This window comes from Andrographis paniculata, unplaced genomic scaffold (genome assembly GCF_009805555.1).
Source record: "Andrographis paniculata isolate CXL003 unplaced genomic scaffold, ASM980555v1 Contig12END, whole genome shotgun sequence".
Classification (NCBI taxonomy): domain Eukaryota; kingdom Viridiplantae; phylum Streptophyta; class Magnoliopsida; order Lamiales; family Acanthaceae; genus Andrographis; species Andrographis paniculata.
In genome coordinates, this window is record NW_026137402.1 from 5273799 (window position 1) to 5295374 (window position 21576).

The 21576-nt window shown below is 32.2% G+C and overlaps 5 protein-coding genes across 5 annotated transcripts; all 5 read left to right on the forward strand.

The window, feature by feature from the left end:
- The first annotated feature begins 1300 nt into the window (after window positions 1-1300).
- LOC127253108 (dirigent protein 1-like) lies at window positions 1301-2208 on the forward strand. The gene is made up of 2 exons (XM_051277551.1): window positions 1301-1316; window positions 1793-2208. Exons 1-2 carry the CDS (start codon window positions 1301-1303, stop codon window positions 2206-2208), a joined length of 432 nt encoding a protein of 143 aa, XP_051133508.1.
- Window positions 2209-3729: 1521 nt separating this feature from the next.
- Window positions 3730-4284, forward strand: LOC127253119 (dirigent protein 1-like). Its single transcript, XM_051277560.1, has one exon. The coding sequence runs from the start codon at window positions 3730-3732 to the stop codon at window positions 4282-4284; it is 555 nt and encodes a 184-aa protein (XP_051133517.1).
- A 7835-nt stretch (window positions 4285-12119) lies between these two features.
- On the forward strand, window positions 12120-12680 carry LOC127253133 (dirigent protein 1-like). The gene has a single exon (XM_051277563.1). The coding sequence runs from the start codon at window positions 12120-12122 to the stop codon at window positions 12678-12680; it is 561 nt and encodes a 186-aa protein (XP_051133520.1).
- A 2905-nt stretch (window positions 12681-15585) lies between these two features.
- LOC127253144 (dirigent protein 11-like) lies at window positions 15586-16143 on the forward strand. The gene has a single exon (XM_051277577.1). The coding sequence runs from the start codon at window positions 15586-15588 to the stop codon at window positions 16141-16143; it is 558 nt and encodes a 185-aa protein (XP_051133534.1).
- A 2483-nt stretch (window positions 16144-18626) lies between these two features.
- On the forward strand, window positions 18627-19190 carry LOC127253150 (dirigent protein 1-like). Its single transcript, XM_051277590.1, has one exon. It carries the CDS (start codon window positions 18627-18629, stop codon window positions 19188-19190), a length of 564 nt encoding a protein of 187 aa, XP_051133547.1.
- The last annotated feature ends 2386 nt before the right edge of the window (window positions 19191-21576 follow it).

Sequence of the window (21576 nt, forward strand, 5' to 3'; positions counted from 1 at the left end):
ATCAACACCGGTTAATTAGTACTCACTCCGTCTCAAATACCATGTCTGCTACACATTAAGATAATTAAGAATGTATTAGTGAAAATAATTATCCTATAATATAAATAATTATAAATTGTGTAATATTTAAAAAAAAAGGTGACATGGTACGGACAGAAACGTCAATATGGACATGGTATTTGAGACGGAGGAAGTATTTATGAATAAAGTAGCACCGATAGAACATTTGTTATAATTTTTTTTAATTATTATTTATTATCTCTCGTTATCTTATTAGTTTTTATTATAATAAAATTTGTTATTTCGAGCATCTTTTACAATTAATTATTATCTCTCGCATTATCTTATGAGTTTTTATCATTTCTCTCACATGCAAGAACCCGGCTTGGACAAGGTTTCACCCAGCCTTGTTGAGGTTTCAATAAAATTATATACTTTCTCCCTCGTATTGAAAGGTTACCATTTTTTATTTTTGTTCGTCTAAAATAAAATTACAATTTCTCAATTTAATAAATGTACTATCGAATAATACTTTTATTTTTGAAGTAACAATGTAGATAACTCCATAAATGAAGTTAAAAATGAAATTGGATTGGAGTCCAACCTGCCAAATTCAAGCTAACCCACTGCATAAATACAGTGAGTTGAAAATAGTCTAATACTCTTTTTATCCAGCTCTTAGTGCTATATTTATATTTTTAACTGTTAATATTTGAATATTAATTATTATATCAAAACGAAATACAAATAAATAAAAAAAAGAAAAGTAGTTTGTATCTTATAATAAACAAAGGAATGAAGTGTAATATATGGCCTAATCATTCTAGGGTGTATTCGTTTAAAGCATTTTGACAAAATTGTACTATTCATCTAAATTTCTTTCAAACATTAAATCAAACGTCCTATTTTTTTATATTATACTAAAAATTAGTTTTACATTCAGAATATCATATCAACCCCTATTTATTTTGCATCATACACTGTTACAATTCAAAATTTTTACTGTTCAAATCTCAATTCAAAATTCAAACTACCCAGACAAACATATCCTTAAAAGAGTTTGGGTACCCGTTCTTACCATTGGAATTCCGTACACATAAGACCTTACCCCAAAAAGCTAAAAGCATCCACACACGATCTAAACATAACCACCTTTGGGCCTTCACAAAATAAAATAAAACACTAGAAAGCACAATATCATCATCATTCGAAATTAGGTAGGAAAGGGACCAACTTCATGCCATTATCACAACCTCCATTAGTTATCTTTTACCACTCTTAAGTGTATACATATATAACCATGTATGGAGAAATCAGTATGATTCTAATTCCTTACCGCAATCAACACATAAAAAATGAAAAATAGGTATACTATTATTAATTATCACATATTGTATTAATTGAAATTATGTTCTAACCGTTCATATTTATAAGATGTGTTGTATGAATATATTTCGTGTACTTAGATCAATGGTTGTGTGTAGAACGGACACTTGTTATGTTGCTGTCAGTTTATCTGTTGTATATTTATTATATTAACATAAATCATGCGTCAGCATTCAGTACAACTATAGCCATATATATGTATATATATACATATGTATGTTCATTCTTCTTGTCTTATTTAACTTCTCTTGAGATTGAATGGCAATGGAAACCCTCATAATAATTTTAATCTTGATTTCATTGTTCAACATCATACAAAATTAAAAAACCCAAACAACTCAACAACTCACTCTTCGAAATGTAAGTATAACAAAGCTCAAGTTCTACATCCATCGTGTGTGGATAGGAGGCAACCAGACTGTTTTCAGTGTGGCGAGGGCAAGCATATCCGAACAGTTGCCGTCAAGATTTGGGATCTTGTATGCAGAGGATATCCTTGTAACAGATGGACCTGATCCTGAATCCAAAAAATTGGGCAGAAGCCAAGGAACTATTGCAACTCAGGACTTGAAGGAGATCAGAACCTTAGGTGTGATGATCAATGTAGTTTTTACGAACGGCGAGTACAAAGGGAGCACGCTCAGCTGTATGGGAAGGATTCTATTTATAAACCAAGTAAGAGAGGTCCCAATCATTGGAGGCTCGGGAGCCTTCAGGAGGGCGTGGGGCTATGCACTTCTTACGACTTATTCTGTCGACGTGTATGGGAATAGTTATGTTGTCGAATACGATGCAGTTGTGTATAATGAGACATACACATAGGTCTAGATTGTTGCAAATCCTGGACTTTGTATGGTTTGGAATTTAAGGATGAACAAAATAATATATGAGATGTCATAAAACATTTCACAGTACATTATGTCTTGAGTATGCTTAATTGATTTTATTCCTAATATAAAGAACATTATGAATTGTTTTGTTTGCTTATGTTCTTATTTTATGTTATCTGCTTTGTTTTTTTTTTTTTTTTTTTTTCTTTTTTAAAGGTAAACATAGTTGTTAAATGATATTTTTGTATTGAAAATGGATATCAAAAGTGATTATAAGTTGTTACCGATTATGTTCTGTAGACATGATGCACTAACTTTTGGTATGGAAATTATATGCAATGTTTGTTTTAGATCCCAGATTCAAGATATTAAGTTTTTTTTTTTTTTTTTTTTATTTTATTTTTTGTGATAACCGCTAAATGTCGGGTCGAACTTAGAAAATTTAACATTGAAGGAGAATTCTGACGTTAGTGCGCATGAATATGTGAGATCGAGAATTGAAAATTGATATGTACTAAAACTAAATTTACACCAAGAATTTAAACTACAAAAAGTGAAATGATGTCGTTGAAAGTATTTGAATCGTGGCTGGAAATCAGTGTTACATGATGTGTTCAACAAGCCTTTCTCCTTGTCGCTCACGACTAATTAATTAAGCAACAATGTGCTTCCTATCAATATACTACATTTCATAAGTTGAATTAAGTCCTCCAGCTACTTTCGCCGACACCTCTATAGTCCACCTAGCCGAGTAGCAATTTCTACGTTGTCTAACTAATTGAGTAATAGAATCATTTTGTGGGAGGCTCCGATGCCTTCCCAAGGGCGTGGGGCTATGCTGTTATCACAGCTTCTGTCGACGAGTATGAGATGATTATGTTAACAAATAGGATGTAGTATTGTATAATGAGACATATGCATAGGATCCTGTCTGAATTCTCAAATTGTTTTTCCTGTGTCATCTGTCAAAAATGAATTTACACAAGTTACTGAATTTGATCAAGACTGAGTTAAATTATGGAGAAAAAAATATTTGATGGAAAACTAGAAAAAAAAAATGAAACTAAATAAAATGCAATGTTTCTTTCAAAATATGAATTTTGGCAACAGAGTGGAGTTGTACCTGATGCCCAATACATTTACTAATTATTCAGGAAGTGAAGTTGAGATCTAATGCCTGAAAACTTATCGAATAATAATATCTTATCGATTCTAATGACACCACCCAACCACACACGATTTAAACACTACTTCATTTGTGCCTTCACAAAATAAAATCAAACCATTAGAAGCAAGCCATAATTTTATAAAAATAAGTAACAAAGGGACAAAACTTCATACGTCTTTATCATTTATACGTCTAGAATATTTATTACTTATTTTGCTTGTGTGGACAATCTCCATTTGAATTCTTACAGTTCTTATGCATATATATATATATATATATATATATTCATACATAGGTATATCCATTTTCCTCATCTTATTCAACATCTCTTGAGATTGAATGGCAATGGAAAACCTCAAATTAATTTTAGTCTTGATTTCATGGCTCAACATCTTAGCAAATTCACAAACCCAAACAACTCGACAACTCACTCTTCGAAATGTAAGTATAATCAAGCTCACATTCTACACCCATCCTACGTGGATAGGGACCAACGAGACTCTTTACAGCGTGGCAAGGGCGAGCATAACCGATCAGGTGCCATCAAGATTCGGGGTCCTGGAGGTATGTGATGTCCTGGTGACATATGGACCTGAAAATGAGTCAAAAAAATTGGGTAGAATCCAAGGAACTGCTACATCGGTGGACTTAAAGGAGACGGCCTTTGGTGTGATGCTCACCGTAGTTTTCACACAGGGGGAGTACAAAGGGAGCACCATCAACCTTATGGGAAGGAACCCAATTATGAACAAAGAAAGAGAGCTAGCCGTTGTTGGAGGTTCCGGTGCCTTCCCAAGGGCCTGGGGCTACGCCATTACGTCGACTTATTCTACTGATGAGTATGGGATTAATTTTGTTGCCAAATATGATGTTGTATTGTTTAATGAGACGTATGCATAGGACCTGTTCGTCGCAATTCTTGGACGTTATTGTTTGGAATATTGTAGACGAACAAAATAATATATGAGATGTCATAAAACTTTTCACACAAACAACAATAATAATACTAACACATTGCTTCGCCAATAATCCTCTCTGCACCATATCTTCCACCCCACAAATCAAGGACCATATCTTCCAATGTGGGCTTCCCCTTTCGAACCAAGCTCTAATACCAATTGTTAGGATTAGACAATTCAAAACTAATATGATATTGTCTGCTTTGTGTCGAGCTTGCACGGCTTTGTTTTTTAACTTCTTTTAAAAGGTCTCACACTAGTAGAGTTAATTATAAGATATGACTTCTTTCTTATAATTTTTTTTTGAATATTGTCTCACATTGCTAAACACGTGGGAACTCCCTTGGTTTATAAGGATGAAGAGCCACTTTATCTATTACCAATTAGTTTTAGGTTGAAAGTCCGGATCCATTCTATAAATATTATGCATGCTCTGGAATTACAAGGAGATCAAACTCAAAATCTGAAGCTACAATGAGATTGATATATGGAATTAAATCAGATTAAGTTCTATATCCATGTAGAATCTCTAAAAATCAAAATTAATTCCGATTTATTCTATTTTATAGGTATCTTTAATTTCTTATCTATTAAAATCTTCGAATTTTTATTCTTAATTTTGTTGCAAGATCAAAGAAAGTCATCCCTATAAAAACTTCTTAATACTCGGCAGTAAGGTCCAGATACAATTTTTGGAGAGTGTCTAATTATGATCCGATATGAAAATTCAAGTCATTACTCTTTTTACCTTTTCCGGTTTAAATTTTTCCAAACAAAGATGCATGTCAGGAAATTATAAATATGTAGTAGTTAGTATACTCTATACACATATATTGAGTGGATATTACATTTGTTTCAATTACTCAACAATATTATTATATATGGATTGTACCTACATAAAGAATAAACATTACATTAGTTTCAATTACTCAGCAACCTTTAGAATTCTTTTATTGATTGTAGGTTTTTTTATTTCTATCAACAACATTAATATATATGAACAACACCTTTAGAACTTTGGGTCAACAATTAAAAATATGAAATGATCAATATATGTGAAATTAGTAAATTAGCTTGATCAAAGATGGTGCTTTTAATTTTTGACGTGTTTGATCAAATAACTGGTAATAAATCAATATTGGACTGTAAATTAGACTTGAGAAAAATAAGGTCCTTTTGATTTTCTTAGCCTATGCTCAAACTACCGATAATTAATCCACATTTGACAGTAACTAAAAATGATGGTTCAGACCAGATTCGCCATTTTTGAATCGCGAAACACTCTTAGTCTTGAGAAAATAAGGTCCTTTTGATTTTGTATGTGTACATTAAACAACACGTAATTAATCAAAATTGGACAGTAAATTAGCCTTGTAAAAATACGGTATTTTTTATTTTTTTTACGTGTATGATCGAACAACCTGTAATTAATCAACATTGGACAATAACAGCCCATCAACAAGCTCAAAGCATCCATTCACAATTTAAACACTACCTCATTTGTACTTCCACAAAATTAAATAAACCACTAGCAAGAAGCTATACGTTCATTCAAAAAGTAGTAAGAAAGGGACCAACTTTATGTCTTTATCATTTATACGTCCAATATTATCATTGCTTATTTTGCTTGTGTATGGACAGTCTCCATTAATTCTAACTATTAAAACTCTATCGGAGAAATTGTTCATAGCCAATATATAGTTTAAAAGTCTATATTATTATTCCGTATAATTTTAAAAATTGGTATTAAACTTCCTTGTTTTCTACGGGACATTACAAAAAAATATCTAGTTAGCTATAATATTTTTAACTATAACATTTTTGTAGTTAAAACATATCATTTAGCAAACAAAATTAATTTCATCACTACAATAAATTATGTACTACAAAAAGGTTTTAGCTACAAAATTATTTTTTCATAGCTAAAATCATTTGGCTAAAAAAATCATATACATTTTGTTGTTTAAAACTCTTTTGTTATGAATTTTAATTTATAGCAAAAGAGCTTTAACTAAAAAAAATCATATTTTCATAGCTGTATCTCTTTTCTTACTTAACTTTCATTGTAAAAAACTTATTTTTTATTACGAAAGTCATATTTATTGCCAAAGACCTTTACTAAGGTGGTATAGACGACGAAATGAGTTTAATCATAAAATTACATTTTGCTATGAAATTCTTTTATAGTTTTTTTTTTTGTAGTGGGATTATGTGTAATATTTTGGAAATAAAATCCTGTGCAATATTTAGTAAATTCTGCATAATATTTTCTAAAATACAAAATAGTCTTATACAATTTCTAAATCAGTAATTAAGTAGTATATGAAAACACAAGTAAATTATAAGCGATTTTTATTTCCCAACTCTATATGTTTGGATATATCATTCATATATATATATATATATATGCATGCATAAGTATACCCTCGATCCTTGTCTTATTCAACGTCTTGTGAGATTGTATGGCAATGGAAACCCTCAAATTAATGTTATTCTTGATTTCATTGCTCAACATATTACCAAATTCACAATCCCAAACAACTCAACAACTCACTCTGGGAAATGTAAGTATAGTCAAGCTCACATTCTACACCCATGCTGTGTGGATAGGGGGCAACCAGAGTGTTTTCAGCGTGGCGAGGACCGGGATATCTGATCAGCGGCTGTCCAGAACCGGGGTCATGAGCATAGTTTATATCCTAGTAACAGATGGACCTGAAGTCGATTCGTTTAAATTGGGCAATATCCAAGGACCTATTGCATTTGCCGACTTTGAAGAGACTGCCTTCACTATGATGAACAGCGTAGTTTTCACAGGCGGGGAGTACAAAGGGAGCACAATGAACATTTTGGGAAGGAATCCTATTCTGGATGATGTAAGAGAGGTCTCCATTGTTGGAGGATCCGGTGCCTTCAGCAGGGGATGGGGATATGCTGTTGCCTCGACTTCTTCTACTGATGGGATTGATTATGTTGCCAGATATGATGTAACTTTGTACAATGAGACATATATATAGGACCTGCTCGTCACATTTCTTGGACGTTATGGCTTGGAATTGAAGACGAACAAAATAATGTCTAAGATATTGTGAAACTTGTCACAGTACAGAGCTTCCTGCAGGAAGATTGTATGTAATTTCCACCATGGAATAATGTGTTGTTTCTATTATGCTCACTTATGTTTGTATTTTTGTTGCGATCGGTTTGTGACGACATACTAGTATGATATTGTCAACAAATTCTTCCCTCAAAATCAAGGATTAGTTTGTTGTGATTGATCTAACTCACATTATTATGATATTGTCTGTGTTTTGTCAAACTCAAATTGATGATTTGTTTTTGAACTCTTCCGAAACACTCATGCTATGTGGAGTTAGATATTAACTTATAACTAACAATTTCTTTTTTCCGGATGTAGAACTTGAGTTTATCCAATTTTTTTCCCAAATTTTAGATTTTGTTGTTTTATTATCTTCAAAACAATTTTTCTTTTAAAAAGGAAAATTTGGATATTGAATGGTAAAACATATAAATAGCAATAAAAAACGTACGTGATCACAACTACATCTTTTAATGATTTTAATTTTGGAATATTATACATAACTGTAACTAAAGATGGTGTACCCATCTAATTTACCATTATACTGTCATATTAAGATAACATACAAGCCAATAGTTTCAATTTTTGGATTATCATAAAAATTATAAAAGGACACACAAATTCCGTACACACAAAAACTTATCCTCATTAAGCTCAAAGCGTCCATATAGGTACAATCTAAACACTACCTCATATGTGTCTTTATAAAATAAAATAGATCACTAGAAAGCGACCATAATAAAAAAAAAAAAAAGAAAAGGAAATAGTCCGTAAAGGATGACCTAGCAGTGCGAGGGTGGACTCGGGTCATGATTTCAAACCTCCGATGTCTCCGGGTCTTGCCTGTCATAAATAGTTCGTCTAATTTGATTTGTTTTGCTGGATTTAATTAGTTTCTACACTGTTAAGTTCAACCGGAATTTACCTTCACAAGATGATGGGTTCAACCGGTTATTGTACTCAGAAAGAACAAAGCATCACTATTGGGATATCACTACAAAAAAATGGTATATTAGTAACGAAGTTCCGTTCCTAAAGTGTGTGTAGTTAACGCAATTCCGTCTCTAATGTCTTTAGTAACGGAAAAGGGGGATTTAAAGACAAAAATAAAAAATTAATATTTTTTTGTATTGTATATTTTATCTTAACAGGAAAAGAGTTTCCTAGAATCCATTTATTCCTTATTTAATAGCTTTAGTAATATAGCATTTTCCTATTCAATGCATTTCTCCTCAGTTTCAACATCTCCCTACTTGGTTGCTGTTTTCTTTAATAGAATTATTTTTCACAATTTTATGGGAGTGGATCATATGTACATATAAATTAATTTATCATATGCTAAATTCATCTTACTCATTAATGTACATCTAATCTTAATTAATAATTAAGAACAATTTAGAAATGAATAGTTGTGATTAAAATTCATTAATATTCAATTTGTAAAATGAACATTCTATCCTTCCTGCAATTTTCTTTATCTATTTTTGCATTAAACGGTTAATTTTTATTATTCCAACACCAATTTTCTTTACTTGTGTGTGCACAACTTAAAATTTTCATTCTTACAAGTTTTAAGTGTATATATACATACAACATATATACATAATTACAACCATTTTCCTCGTCTTATTCAACATCTCTTTAAGTTGAATGGAAATGAAAACCTTTCAATTAATTTTAATCTTGATTTCATTGCTCAACATCTTAACAAATTCACAAACCCACACAGCTAAACAACTCACCCTGCGAAATGTAAGCATAATCAAGCTCAAATTCTACGTCCATTCCGAGTGGAGAGGGGGCAGCCAGAATGTTTTTAGCGTGGCGAGGGCGAGCATATCCGATCAGGTCCCGACCAAATTTGGGATCGTATATGCATACGATGGCCTAGTGACAGATATAAACCTGAAACCGATTCGAAAAAATTGGGCAGAACCCAAGGAGCTTTTTCCAATCAGGACTTGGAGAAGACGGCATTCGGTATGATGGTTAATATAGTTTTTACACACGGGGAGTACAAAGGGAGCACACTCAATCTTATGGGAAGGAATCCAGTTCTAAAGGAAGTGAGAGAGATCCCCATCATAGGTGGCTCAGGTGCCTTCCGAAGGGCGTGGGGCTACGCCATTACCTCGACTTATTCTATTGACGAGTATACTAACTATGTTGCCAAATACAACGTAGTTGTGTACAATGAGACCTACACATAGGACAAGTTCCTCGAAATTCCTTGCATTGTTATTTCATTTTGAATATAAGACGAACAATGTAATATATATATATATATATATATAAAAGATGATAAATAATCATTTCACTTAAAAGCTAAAAACTTTAAATTGATAGGTAACTCCATTATTAATTAGGGTCTTATATAGTCTTTCAATTAGCTAGGGACTTACTATTTTAAAATATGTTAAATGATAATCTCACTTAAAAATTTAAGATGATAGAATAATGCATCATTAATTGCATCTTATATAGTCTTTTGATAAGTGTCACAAAAAAATTTCACGCTATAACATTGAAAGCTAATTAAGTTCTTCCTATGGAGAAGATTGTACGGATCATTTGCCATGGAAGAGTATATGCAAGATATCGTAATGGTGTATACATCTGGCTGATCAGAATATTGTACGATCAACTAGAATAAAAATTTACAGAGAATAATTGAAGTAAAGGAATTAAGAAGATTTCAAAATTCTAAATTAATGTTTAATTATGAGGATTCATTGTATAGAAAACATGTAAGCTAATCATTTCAACAAAACCTTATCCTCAATAAGCTCAAAGCAAAATCTAAACACTACCTCATTTGTGTCTTCATAAAATAAAATAAAACACTAACTTATTTGTGGAAAGCAGCCATATTATCATTCAAAAATAAGTAACAAAGGGACAAATTTCATGTCATTTTCATTTATATACTTCCAAAAAATTTTGATGCTCTTTTTTTTTTTTTTTTCTTGTGTGTGGGAAACTACCATTCTCTTTCTTACAAACTTTTTGAGCGTGTACATATATAGATATAAACATACATACATATATCAATTTTCCATGTCATATTCAACATCTCTCTTGATATTGAATGGCAATGGGAACCCTCAAATTAACATTAGTCTTGATTTCATTGCTGAACATCTTCCCAAATTCACAGTCCGAAACATCTAAACAGCTCACCCTGAGAAGTGTAAGTATAATCAAGATCAAATTCTACACCAACCCTCGGTGGACAGCGAGCAACCAGAGTATTTTCAGCGTGGCGAGGACAAGCATATCCGATCAGGTGCCATCCAGCTTCGGGACCGTGTATGCATGTGATATCCTAGTGAAAGATGGGCCTGAAATCGAGTCGAAAGAATTGGGCAGACTACAAGGAGCTTTTGCGCTTCAGGACTTGAAGGAGACGACCATGGGTGTGATGCTCAATTTAGTTTTTACACACGGGGAGTACAAAGGGAGCATACTTAACATTATGGGAAGGAATCCATTTCTGAAAAGAACAAGAGAGAACGCCATAGTTGGAGGCTCGGGAGCATTCCCGGGGGCGTGGGGCTATGTCATTTTAACAACTTATTCTATCGACAAGTTTGGGTATAATGATGTTGTCGAGTGCGACGCAGTTGTGTATAATGCAACATTCAATTAGGGAGTGCATGTTGTGATTCTTGGACGTTGTGGTTTGGATGTGAAGACAACAAAATAATATATAAGATGTCATAAAACATTTCGAACTCGATTGTTTGTACCATGTATGTGCAAAATATCTTATTATTTTGTGGACGTATACGTTTTATTTTGAATTTTTGCTTTGATAATTTTAGATTAAAAAAAAAAAAAAAACAAAATTGTCGTATAATCTTTTGCATAATTGAATTATTGAATATAAATTGTTATGAAAAATAGTTAAATGGCAAAACATGTACATGTACGTTTTAGTCATTTTAATTTTGGGCCCTTTTTATATATAATTAACAAAAACAATATGGAGTGGGTTTGTTTGGTTTTAAGTTTTTATTTAACTTTATAAAATAGTTTATTTAATATGATGTTTTAGAAGAAAAAATAATAATATATTTTTATTTAAAATTAGATTATAAAGTGAAAAAAAGTGGCTTAAAATATTTGAACCCAAACAAACCCCTTGATGAGAATCCCAATACGTTGATCTGATTAATATATTGAGTGAAAAATTAATATATATATATACATATAATTGTGGGTGTGTTCTTTTTGTGAAAATTTCACATATCTTTTTATAAAATATCAATTCTCGTGATTACAAATTCATTTCCCACACCACCAAATTATTTCTTGCAGGACATTTGTGTGGTGATAAAAGAGCTCAATAGGGTGTTGACATTACTTTGAACACAATCATACAATATATTATAAATAAAATGAGAATACAAGATTTATGTTAATATAATAAAAACTTAGTATGTGACAATAATTCATATATCATTGAACTCAACACAATAGATATGTCCATACAATTCACCCTATAAATATGCACCGCAACATGTGCTGTATACCATATGTGTTGGCGTTCTATTTTTTATGTGTTGATTGGTGCAAATCTGTTATTTGACTCATCAACACTCCAACCTCCCAGTGTTAATATATATATATATATTTCAATTTTCCTTTTCATATTCAACATATCTTTAGATTGAATGGCAATGGAAACTTTCAACTTAATATTAGTCTTGATCTCATTGCTCAACATCTTACAAAATTCACAATCCCAAACAACTAACCAGCTCACCCTGAGAAGTGCAAGTATAATCAGGTTCACATACTACACCCATCCTGTGTGGAAAAACAGCAACCAGAGTATTTTCAGCTTGGCGAGGACAAGCATATCCGATCAGGTGCCGTCCAGATTCGGGATCCTGTATGCATGTGATATCCTTGTAAAAGATGGGCCTGAAATCGAGTCGAAAGAATTGGGAAGACTCCAAGGAGCTGCTACTACTGAGGACTTAAAAGAGACGGCCACGGGTGAGATTTTCAATTTAATTTTTACGCACGGCGAGTACAAAGGGAGCACAGTTAGCTTTATGGGAAGGAATCCAATTCTAAACAGAGTAAGAGGGACCTCCATAGTTGGAGGCTCTGGAGCCTTCCGGAGGGCGTGGGGCTATGTCATTATAACGACTTATTCTGTCGACCAGTATGGGTATAATGATGTTGTCAAATGCGACGCAGTTGTGTATAATACAACATACACTTAGGGCGTGCTTTTCGCAATTCTTGGACATTGTGGCTTTGAATTGAAGATGAAGTAAATAATTTATAAGAAGTCACAAAACTTTTCTCACTCGATTCATGTATATATATATGTACCATCCACCATGGAAGAGTTTATATGTGCAAGATATCTTAATGGTGTAATTTTAGGTTCTTACATCCCTCAACCATGCTCTCACAAACAACTAACAAAAATTTATACGAAAATCTACAGACTAATAATTGAAGTTCTGTCTGGTCTATATTACAGAATATATGAATTAGTTGTTAGGTATGATGTATTTGTATAGAAATGAATATTAAATGTTATGTCTTTTTTTTTTTTTACTAGAGTTTTCAGAATAAATAAATAAAAAAGGACTGTTGTCGGAGCTATGTATATTGTTATTTTGTAAGTTAATGACTTTATCAAGAAAAAGTCTCTGTCTAAATATATGTTTTTGATGTAATACTTTATTAGAAAAAATATATTTGATGTATTCTTTTTAAAATTTTCTGTTGATAAATAGTGACAAATGTTTCAAAAGTGTCTACATGCATCCTTAAGGATTATCTTGTATTGAAAATTTATGAATTTGTTGAATGAACTTCTTACTATTCAGGTGAATGAGTTCAGTCTCTTTTAACTAGAGTATAGTGATTTGTTTTGTGGATGTGATTTTGTTAAATTCACCCTTTTCAGTGTATATGCCAATTTTCTTGTCATATTCAACATCTCTTGAGATTGAATGGAAATGAAAACCCTCAAATTAATTTTAGTCTTGATTTCATTGCTCAACACCTTACCATATTCACAATCCCAAACAAGTCAACTACTCACTCTTCGAAATGTAAGAATAATCAAGCTCAAATTCTACTCCCATTTTATGTGGAAAGGAAGCAACCAGACTGTTTTCAGTTTAGTCGAGGGCGAAAGTATCCAATCAGGTTTCGTCCAGATTCGGAATCTTGTATGCATGTGATATCATAGTGAAATATGGGCCTGAAATCGAGTCGAAACAAAATTAGTATTTAATCTAGTATTTTGTTAGGGAAAATAAATATTTCATTTAATGTTTTTTGAAAAATATATATATAGTTGATAACTACTAGAATTTTTATTTTTATTTTTTTTTAAAAAAATGTATATGTAAACAAAGTCTTAGTCGCTATGAATGCATTGTAAAGAGATAACGTATAAGTTAATCATTTCAAATTATTGGATTATTAGTTCTTACTAGTGAAATGCCACACTAATGAGTCTTTCTCTGACTTAATCCTCAGCAAGTTTAATTTCGAAGTGATCTAATTAAATATTACCTTCTTAGTGTCTCCGCAAGATAAACTAGAACTCTTGAAAACAACAAAATATTTATTCAAGAATAACCAAGAAAGGGACCAACTTCAAAGTCTATTTTATTGCTCATTATAGAAATTTATGAAATGGAATTGCAAGGCATCTTATGTCATTATCATTATACGTCCAAAAATCTTATATCTAATTATTTTTTTGGATGACATGGAAATCCGCAGCCGCTACCCGAAAGTGCGCACTGAGTAAACCCCCGGCCGATCCTAATACCCTCCAAACCAGACCCGACGGAAAAGTCACACTAGACGAACATGGCAATCCAAAAATCTTATATCTTGTGTGGGTTGTGTGTGGGTAACCTCCATTTCCATTCTCATAGCTTCCTTTTTCTTTCAGGTTTCAGCTCAATTTTGCATTATACACTAGCTTCCTCCATCATTGTAAAAGTTAACTAGATTTATTTTGTATACAAATTTTAATGTAGCGTATATTTTTTATCATTGTAATAAAAAATAGTAAAAAGTGATATGATTTTTTGCTAAAAAAAATAGAAATAAGTTTTTTTTTTTTTTTATGACAGGAAAGTATTATTTTAGGTATAAAACGATTCAATTGAACAATTGTTTTTATCCAAAATATATAAATAATTAATTTTATCATTTAAAACATTATATTAAATAACATATTTTAATAAAATATATATAATCCTGTATTTTATATATTATATAAAAGTTCTAATATTATCATAAACTTTGCTTCAAATACTCTTTACATTCAAAAATAACTAAAACCCGGAAGCCTATTATGCATATTACTTTTGAAAATGAACACATGATATTTATAAATTTTTTTAGCCAAGATTAAGAAAACAAAGGGTCAACATTGTTTTTTTTTTTGTTTTGTTTTTTTTTAATGAATAAAAACTATAATACAACTTCACAACATTGATTTCTATGTAATATGAAATTTTCCGTATAATAGTCCCATCGTTCTTAGAAAATATATAATATAATTCACATAATTTCTTAAATAAGATAGAAAAATAAATAGTCAACATTATCTATTTTATTTCTTTTTCTTAGTAGAACTTATATTTTAAATTTTACAAAGTTCATTTATATTCTATACTGAGATCATTTCCATATATTGTCTCACCTAAAAGCTCGAACTATTAGAAAAACTCAGCCATTATTTATATATTCGCAAACGAGAATCTCAACAAGGTATCCCATTCTTAATCCTCATTATTTTGAACCAAAAAAAAAAGATAAATTATCCCATTCTTAATCCTCATTATTTTGAACCAAAAAAAAAAAATTATAAATTATGCTGATTAAGTGTTAAACATAAGAGTATTTTATGCAATAAATAAAATATAGTGTTTACTATAATTTTTTTCATAAAATACAATTTACCCAATATTTATTTTGATCATATCAAATTCCTATTTTAACTCCAATTTTTACAATTTTCAAACTTCAAACCCATCCCCATATACCTATATATATATATATATATATACACACATACATATACATACCATGACGTATTTAGTTGCTCATTGTCTTGTTCAACATACCTCTTGAGGTTGAATGGCAATGGAAAACCCCAAACTAATTTTTCTCTTCATTTCATTGCTCAGCATCATTCCATGGCCTTCACAGTCATCATCAAATTCAACCTGCCTCGAAACGGTTAACGAAATCCGATTCACTTATTACGTTCAAGATAAAACCTTAGGCGACGGCCAAAGTGTTTATGCCGTGGCGAGGTCGATCATTACAGATCAGGTTCCGTCTGGATTCGGGGCCGTGTACGTAGTTGATGTTCTAGTCACATATGGACCTGAAATCACCTCAAAAAAATTGGGCAGAATCCAAGGGGTTACTGTGTCATCTGACTTGAGAGAGGTAGCCTTGGAAACGATTCTCAATCTGGTTATTACAGAAGGGGAGTGGAAAGGGAGCACACTCAGCATTTTTGGAAGAAATCCACTTTATGACGAAGTGAGAGAGGTCTCGATTGTTGGAGGCACCGGCGCCTTCAATCTCGCTTGGGGCTACGCCACAACCTCGACTTATTATGTCAACAAGTATGGGACTCGTGCCGTTTACAAATACGATGTTGTTGTTTATAATACGACATTCGCGCTATAGGATGAGATTCATCGCAATTCTTCGCCGCTATAATTGGGAATTAAAGACCATGAGAAAATACAGTATGTCATAAAATTTGTCACGTTGCAATAATGGAAGTTCATGTGTGTATCAGATGCCATGGATGTTTGCTTTGATATTATGTATCGAGAATTATTACTAAGGAATTTGGGATTTAGTTGTTTACTTTTTGCTGTTGACATTAATAACAATGGTAACATGGTAATCTAATTCATCATCTTAATGGAAGCTCACGTGTTACTTGTCTTGTCGGGCCTAGTTTGTAGGTATTAGGTTCGATCGGGAGTTTACCCAAAGCACACCCGATGATTAGCGGCTGCGAATTCTTATATTATCAAAATAAAATAAAATAGTAATACATCGTGTGATAAAAATTATTCACTAATTGCCCCGTATAAGAGACGGTGGTGTGGAGTGACACTGAGGTCATGGGATAAAATTCTTGACGCCTCCGGATCTTGTGCACTCGAAGACTAATTCATAGTTTGCTTTTTGCTCTTCTTCTCCTTTCTAATTATTAAAGTTGTTATTACACATAGACAAAGTGTGAGAGTGAGTGAGTGAGAGTCTGAATATCTCGAACCGGGCAGAAGTATTATATATATATATATATATATATATTGCACTGTTCTGGACCGGTTCGGTTCAGCTCGGGCGGTTCAGCATCAGATCACCGGTTCTCAACAGAACGGGTTTGGTTCGTGATTACAGAATTTGGATTTCGGGTTGTGCGGGTCGGGTTTGTGCATCACCGGCCTCACATGTCATTAGCCAAAAATAACTCCACAAAAGTGATATCATAGCCTTGTCCAGCTTGTGTGGCTATCCCGGCTATTTGTGTTTACCAATAAATTCATATTCAATTTATTTTCTATCAAATATATTAAATTAATATTTTTATTTTTACATCATCATTCACCTGCGCGCAAACTGTGAATAAGACAATAAAATTGAGGCAATTTTGAAAATATGAAAAATTTGGACCACTGTGGATTTTGTACAGTTTTTTCTATTTATAATTTAGAAATTCATCCAAAATATCTTCAAAATTTTTATTTAAGCACCTCTGAAATCCCAATATTATTTTCTCAATTTAAGAAAATTCATATCGTAAAATTTACAAACTAAAATAACATCTAAAAACTCTTGTCGAAACAAAATCTTTTTCTTTCAAACATCCTCAACTCACCAATGCAAACAAAATTATTAAAATTAGGCACTTTGTATGAAAACTAATACTTGGTCCACAATGATGAAGCTTTGTCGACATCAAAGAAAAAATATGGTGATTTTAATTCAAGACAGACAGTGGAGATCACAACTTTTTTGGTAATGTATATTATGTCTCGTAGGTGATTATAATAATTTTCTTAGTATTGGTTAACTTTTGAAGAGTTGCTTGCAGTAGATTCCCTTTGGACAATGATTTTGGATTTTTTTTTATCGAAACGATTGGGCTTCTTCTACTTTTTTATATTAGATTCTTCTATTTATACTTTTTTCTTTTCTTTTGAATTTGTTAGTGACAATAGTTAGCAAGAAGTTCAACATACTTCTAAGAAGGTGGAATATTGATTTGGGTATCAGCTATGTGATTAAAATGGACAAAATTACTTATCCAAAACAAATTAAAGAAAAAAAAATGGACAAAGTTACTTGAAACACCTGATTGATCGATTGAGTAACAAATTACCAGTGTCTGTCCTTTCTTACCTTTTCGTAGATGTGTTATCGAGACGTATAAACTACCGATTACAATTTTGTTAATTAGCATTTCTACATGAAATTCCACACGCAAAAAACCCTAACCTAAAGAAGACTAAAATCTTCCCAAATGATCTAATAATATAGAACTTTGGGAAGCAACTACATTTGGATAAAAATAAAATATAGCTAAGAAAGGGACATATGTCAATGCTCTCTTTTTAAATATTCTTTATGAAAATATATGGAAGGGATAAGCAACACATGCATTTATCGTTCATAAGCTCAAGTTGGAGCCTGGGAGGAATAGTATAGCCATTTTGTCGGTACAGTTTATTAGCCGCAAACTAGGATTTTTTCGGGTATACTATATTTGTTGTATTCTCCACAATTTACACCTGATAATACTAGTGAAAACATCTTGTTTGGCCGGCCCAGACCTAAATTATCCTGATTAAACTAAGTGTAATAAATCTTTGCGCTATTGTGCAGTTTGTTATTTTTCTTTATTTCCTAATCTCCGCGACAGTACATCCATTAATTGTACATTAATTCTGTACATAAATTGAAAAAATTCATATTATACAGACCTTTCTTTAAGGTTTCTCCTAATGACCATAAATCCTAATACAATCATGTATCGGCAACCTCCATCACCATTCTTACAGTTGCTTGTTCAATTAACATCTCTTACCATATGTATATATATACATATGTGTGTATGACATATATACATCTCTCGGCGCCATTCAATAGAAATGGAAACCCTAAAATTATTTCTGGTCTGTATCTGGTTGCTCAAAATCATATCAGGGGCAAGATCGGAACCCCAATCACCTGATCAACTCTGCTGGGGAAGAGTAAGTGTAATCAAGCTCAATTTCTACAGCCATGACATATTCAGAGGGAATAATCAGACAGTTTATAGCGTCGCAAGGTCAATCGCAACAGATCAGGTGCCGTCCAAATTCGGGGTTGTGTACGTAGGTGATGTTCTAATGACATCTGGACCTGAAATCGAGTCAGGCAAATTGGGCAGAATCCAAGGGCATGCTGCATTTTCCGACTTTGAGGAGACGGCGTGGACTATGACCTTCAACGTGCTTTTTACACACGGGGAATACAAAGGGAGCTCGCTCACCATTGTCGGAAGGAATCCGATTAATGAAGAATTAAGACAGCTCTCCATTGTTGGAGGCACCGGCGCCTTCCAGTTGGTGTGGGGCTACATCTTAGTTAAGACTTATTATGTCGTCGACCCTGGGGCTTATAGTGTTACCAAATATGAGGCAGTTGTGTATAATGCTACGTTCACGGATTAGGCTGTGTTCGCCCAAGATTCTTCTTCGATCAATGTTGTCACTGCGAATTAAACATGAAACAGAATAAATTTAAGCTGGAATAAAGTATAAAATTGTCACTACAATTTTGAAAGTGTTGATTTATGTTGTTGTTTTGTCATTTCCAGACTGATCATTAGACTACCTACAAATCCTTTCTTTATGACCCGGTAAAGCAAGTAACATTAAGTAAACTATGTGCGGCAAACAAGACCTGGTGGAGGCGTCGGGGTTTGAACAGATCATGATTTCACGGTCACGAATTCACCCTACACCACCAGGTCATCTCTAATGAGACGACTATCTACAAACCTTGGTCTTATGTCTGCTTGCTACTTTTGAAGATTTTCAACTCTGTCAATTTTCTCACAAGTTGATGCAGAAAGAACATATCCCTTAGTGCATATGGGAACTCCCAAAGTCGTTAAAGTCTTTTACAAATTAAGGACGTGACAAGGTATGACTAGTGAACAAAAAGATGCTAAAAATGGCAACCTTAAAGTTGTCCTTTTCCGGTGAGTGCGTGGCTGACTCTACTGGTGATGTTATTGATGATTCATGAGCTGAAAGAACTACAAGAGGTAAATGTATAATTTTTTGTGAACTTGTTGGATTGAACTATTATATTTCAAAAATGGAGGTATGGAACATAGAGGAAGCCCTAGATAACAAATATTGGACAGCCCCTATGCAAGATGACCAACTATTGCAGTTTTAGCAAAATCAGATATGGTAGTTTTCCGAACTACCATGGCCAGCTCATAAGAGAAGCAAGAAATTAATTGCTTAGGGTCTCTTACTTAAGAGGGCATTTTTTTTTTTTTTTAGTCCATTATTATTAATACGTATGTTGGGTTTTAAAATTACTTGGAGATATGATCATGACTAAAAATTTTTTCCACAATTGACTGTGGCTCGAGAGAACTCATATTGTTGTTATTATTATTAGAAAATTAGTTTTATAATAGTTAAAATATTATTTGGTTTTTATTAATGATATTAGATTTTTACTCTGTGGAATTTATTATTATATTTCTTGTTGATATTATTTTGAATATAAATTTAATTATTTTTTATAGAATTTTCTTGGGCTCTGAAAAAATTCGAGACGGTCTGCGGACCACCATCATATGATGAAAATGGGGCTCTCGGCCATGATTAGAATTAAATATTGGCTCAAACCTTATTGACATGATATCTATCACAAAGGAAGATATATAAGGAAGAAGTTGGCAAAGTTGGTGAGTTGGTAATGGCTTTTTAGTTATTTTTACTACTTTCCGGTAAAATGAAATTAAATGCTCGCGCTTGGATCGAGGGAGACACGATAAGAAAAAATCATTTTTTAACAAAATTTTTTTATTTCTAAATCTACTTTTTCTGTTACTAATGACATTAGAGACGGAAATAAGAATGGAATTATATTAGCTATTTGAACTTTAGGGACGGAATTCCGTTACAAATATATTATTTTTTTGTAGTGAGAGTTCTCGATTTCTATTGCTCTGCTTATTTATGCTATGGCGTGTAATAGTTAGACTAAATTGGGTGATACATTTGTGACATGTAATAGCATCGGCTAGCATTTCTTTTTTTTTTTTTTTAATAAAAAATGTTTATGTAAGCAAAGTCTTAGTCACTATCAATGCATTGTTAAGAGATAACGTATAAGTTATTCATTTCAAATTATTATTGGATTATTAGTTGTTATTAGTGAAATGCCACACTAATGAGACTTCCGACTTAATCCTCGGCAAGTTTAATTTTGAAGCGATCTAATTAAATAATACCTTCCTTAGTGTCTTCACAAGATAAACTAGAACTCTTGAAAACAATAAAATTTTTGGAAGGGACCAACTTCAAAGTCTCCATTTTTTTGCTGATTATGGAAATTTATGAAATGGAAAGGCAATGCATTTCATGTCATTATCATTATACGTCCAAAAATCTTATTTCTTGAGTTGTGAGGGTTGTGTGTGGATAACCTCCATTCCCATTCTCATAGCTTCCTTTTTCTTTCAGGTTTCAGCTCAATTTTGTATTATACACTAGCTTCCTCCGTCATCGAACAAATTTTAAACGTAGCGTGTATTTTTTATCATAATAAAAAATAAAAATTAGTAAAAAGTAATATGATTTTTTGCTTAAAAAAAATAAGTCTTTTTATTTTACAACAAAAAAATAATTATATTTTTTATGACGGAAAAAGCATTATTTTTAGCTTTAATACCATCGAATTAAACAATTATTTCTATCCAAAATATATATAAATAATTAATTTTTACCATTTAAAGCTTCATATCAAATAACATATTTTATTAAAATATATAGAATACACTTGTATTGTATAAAACTTCTTATATTAGCA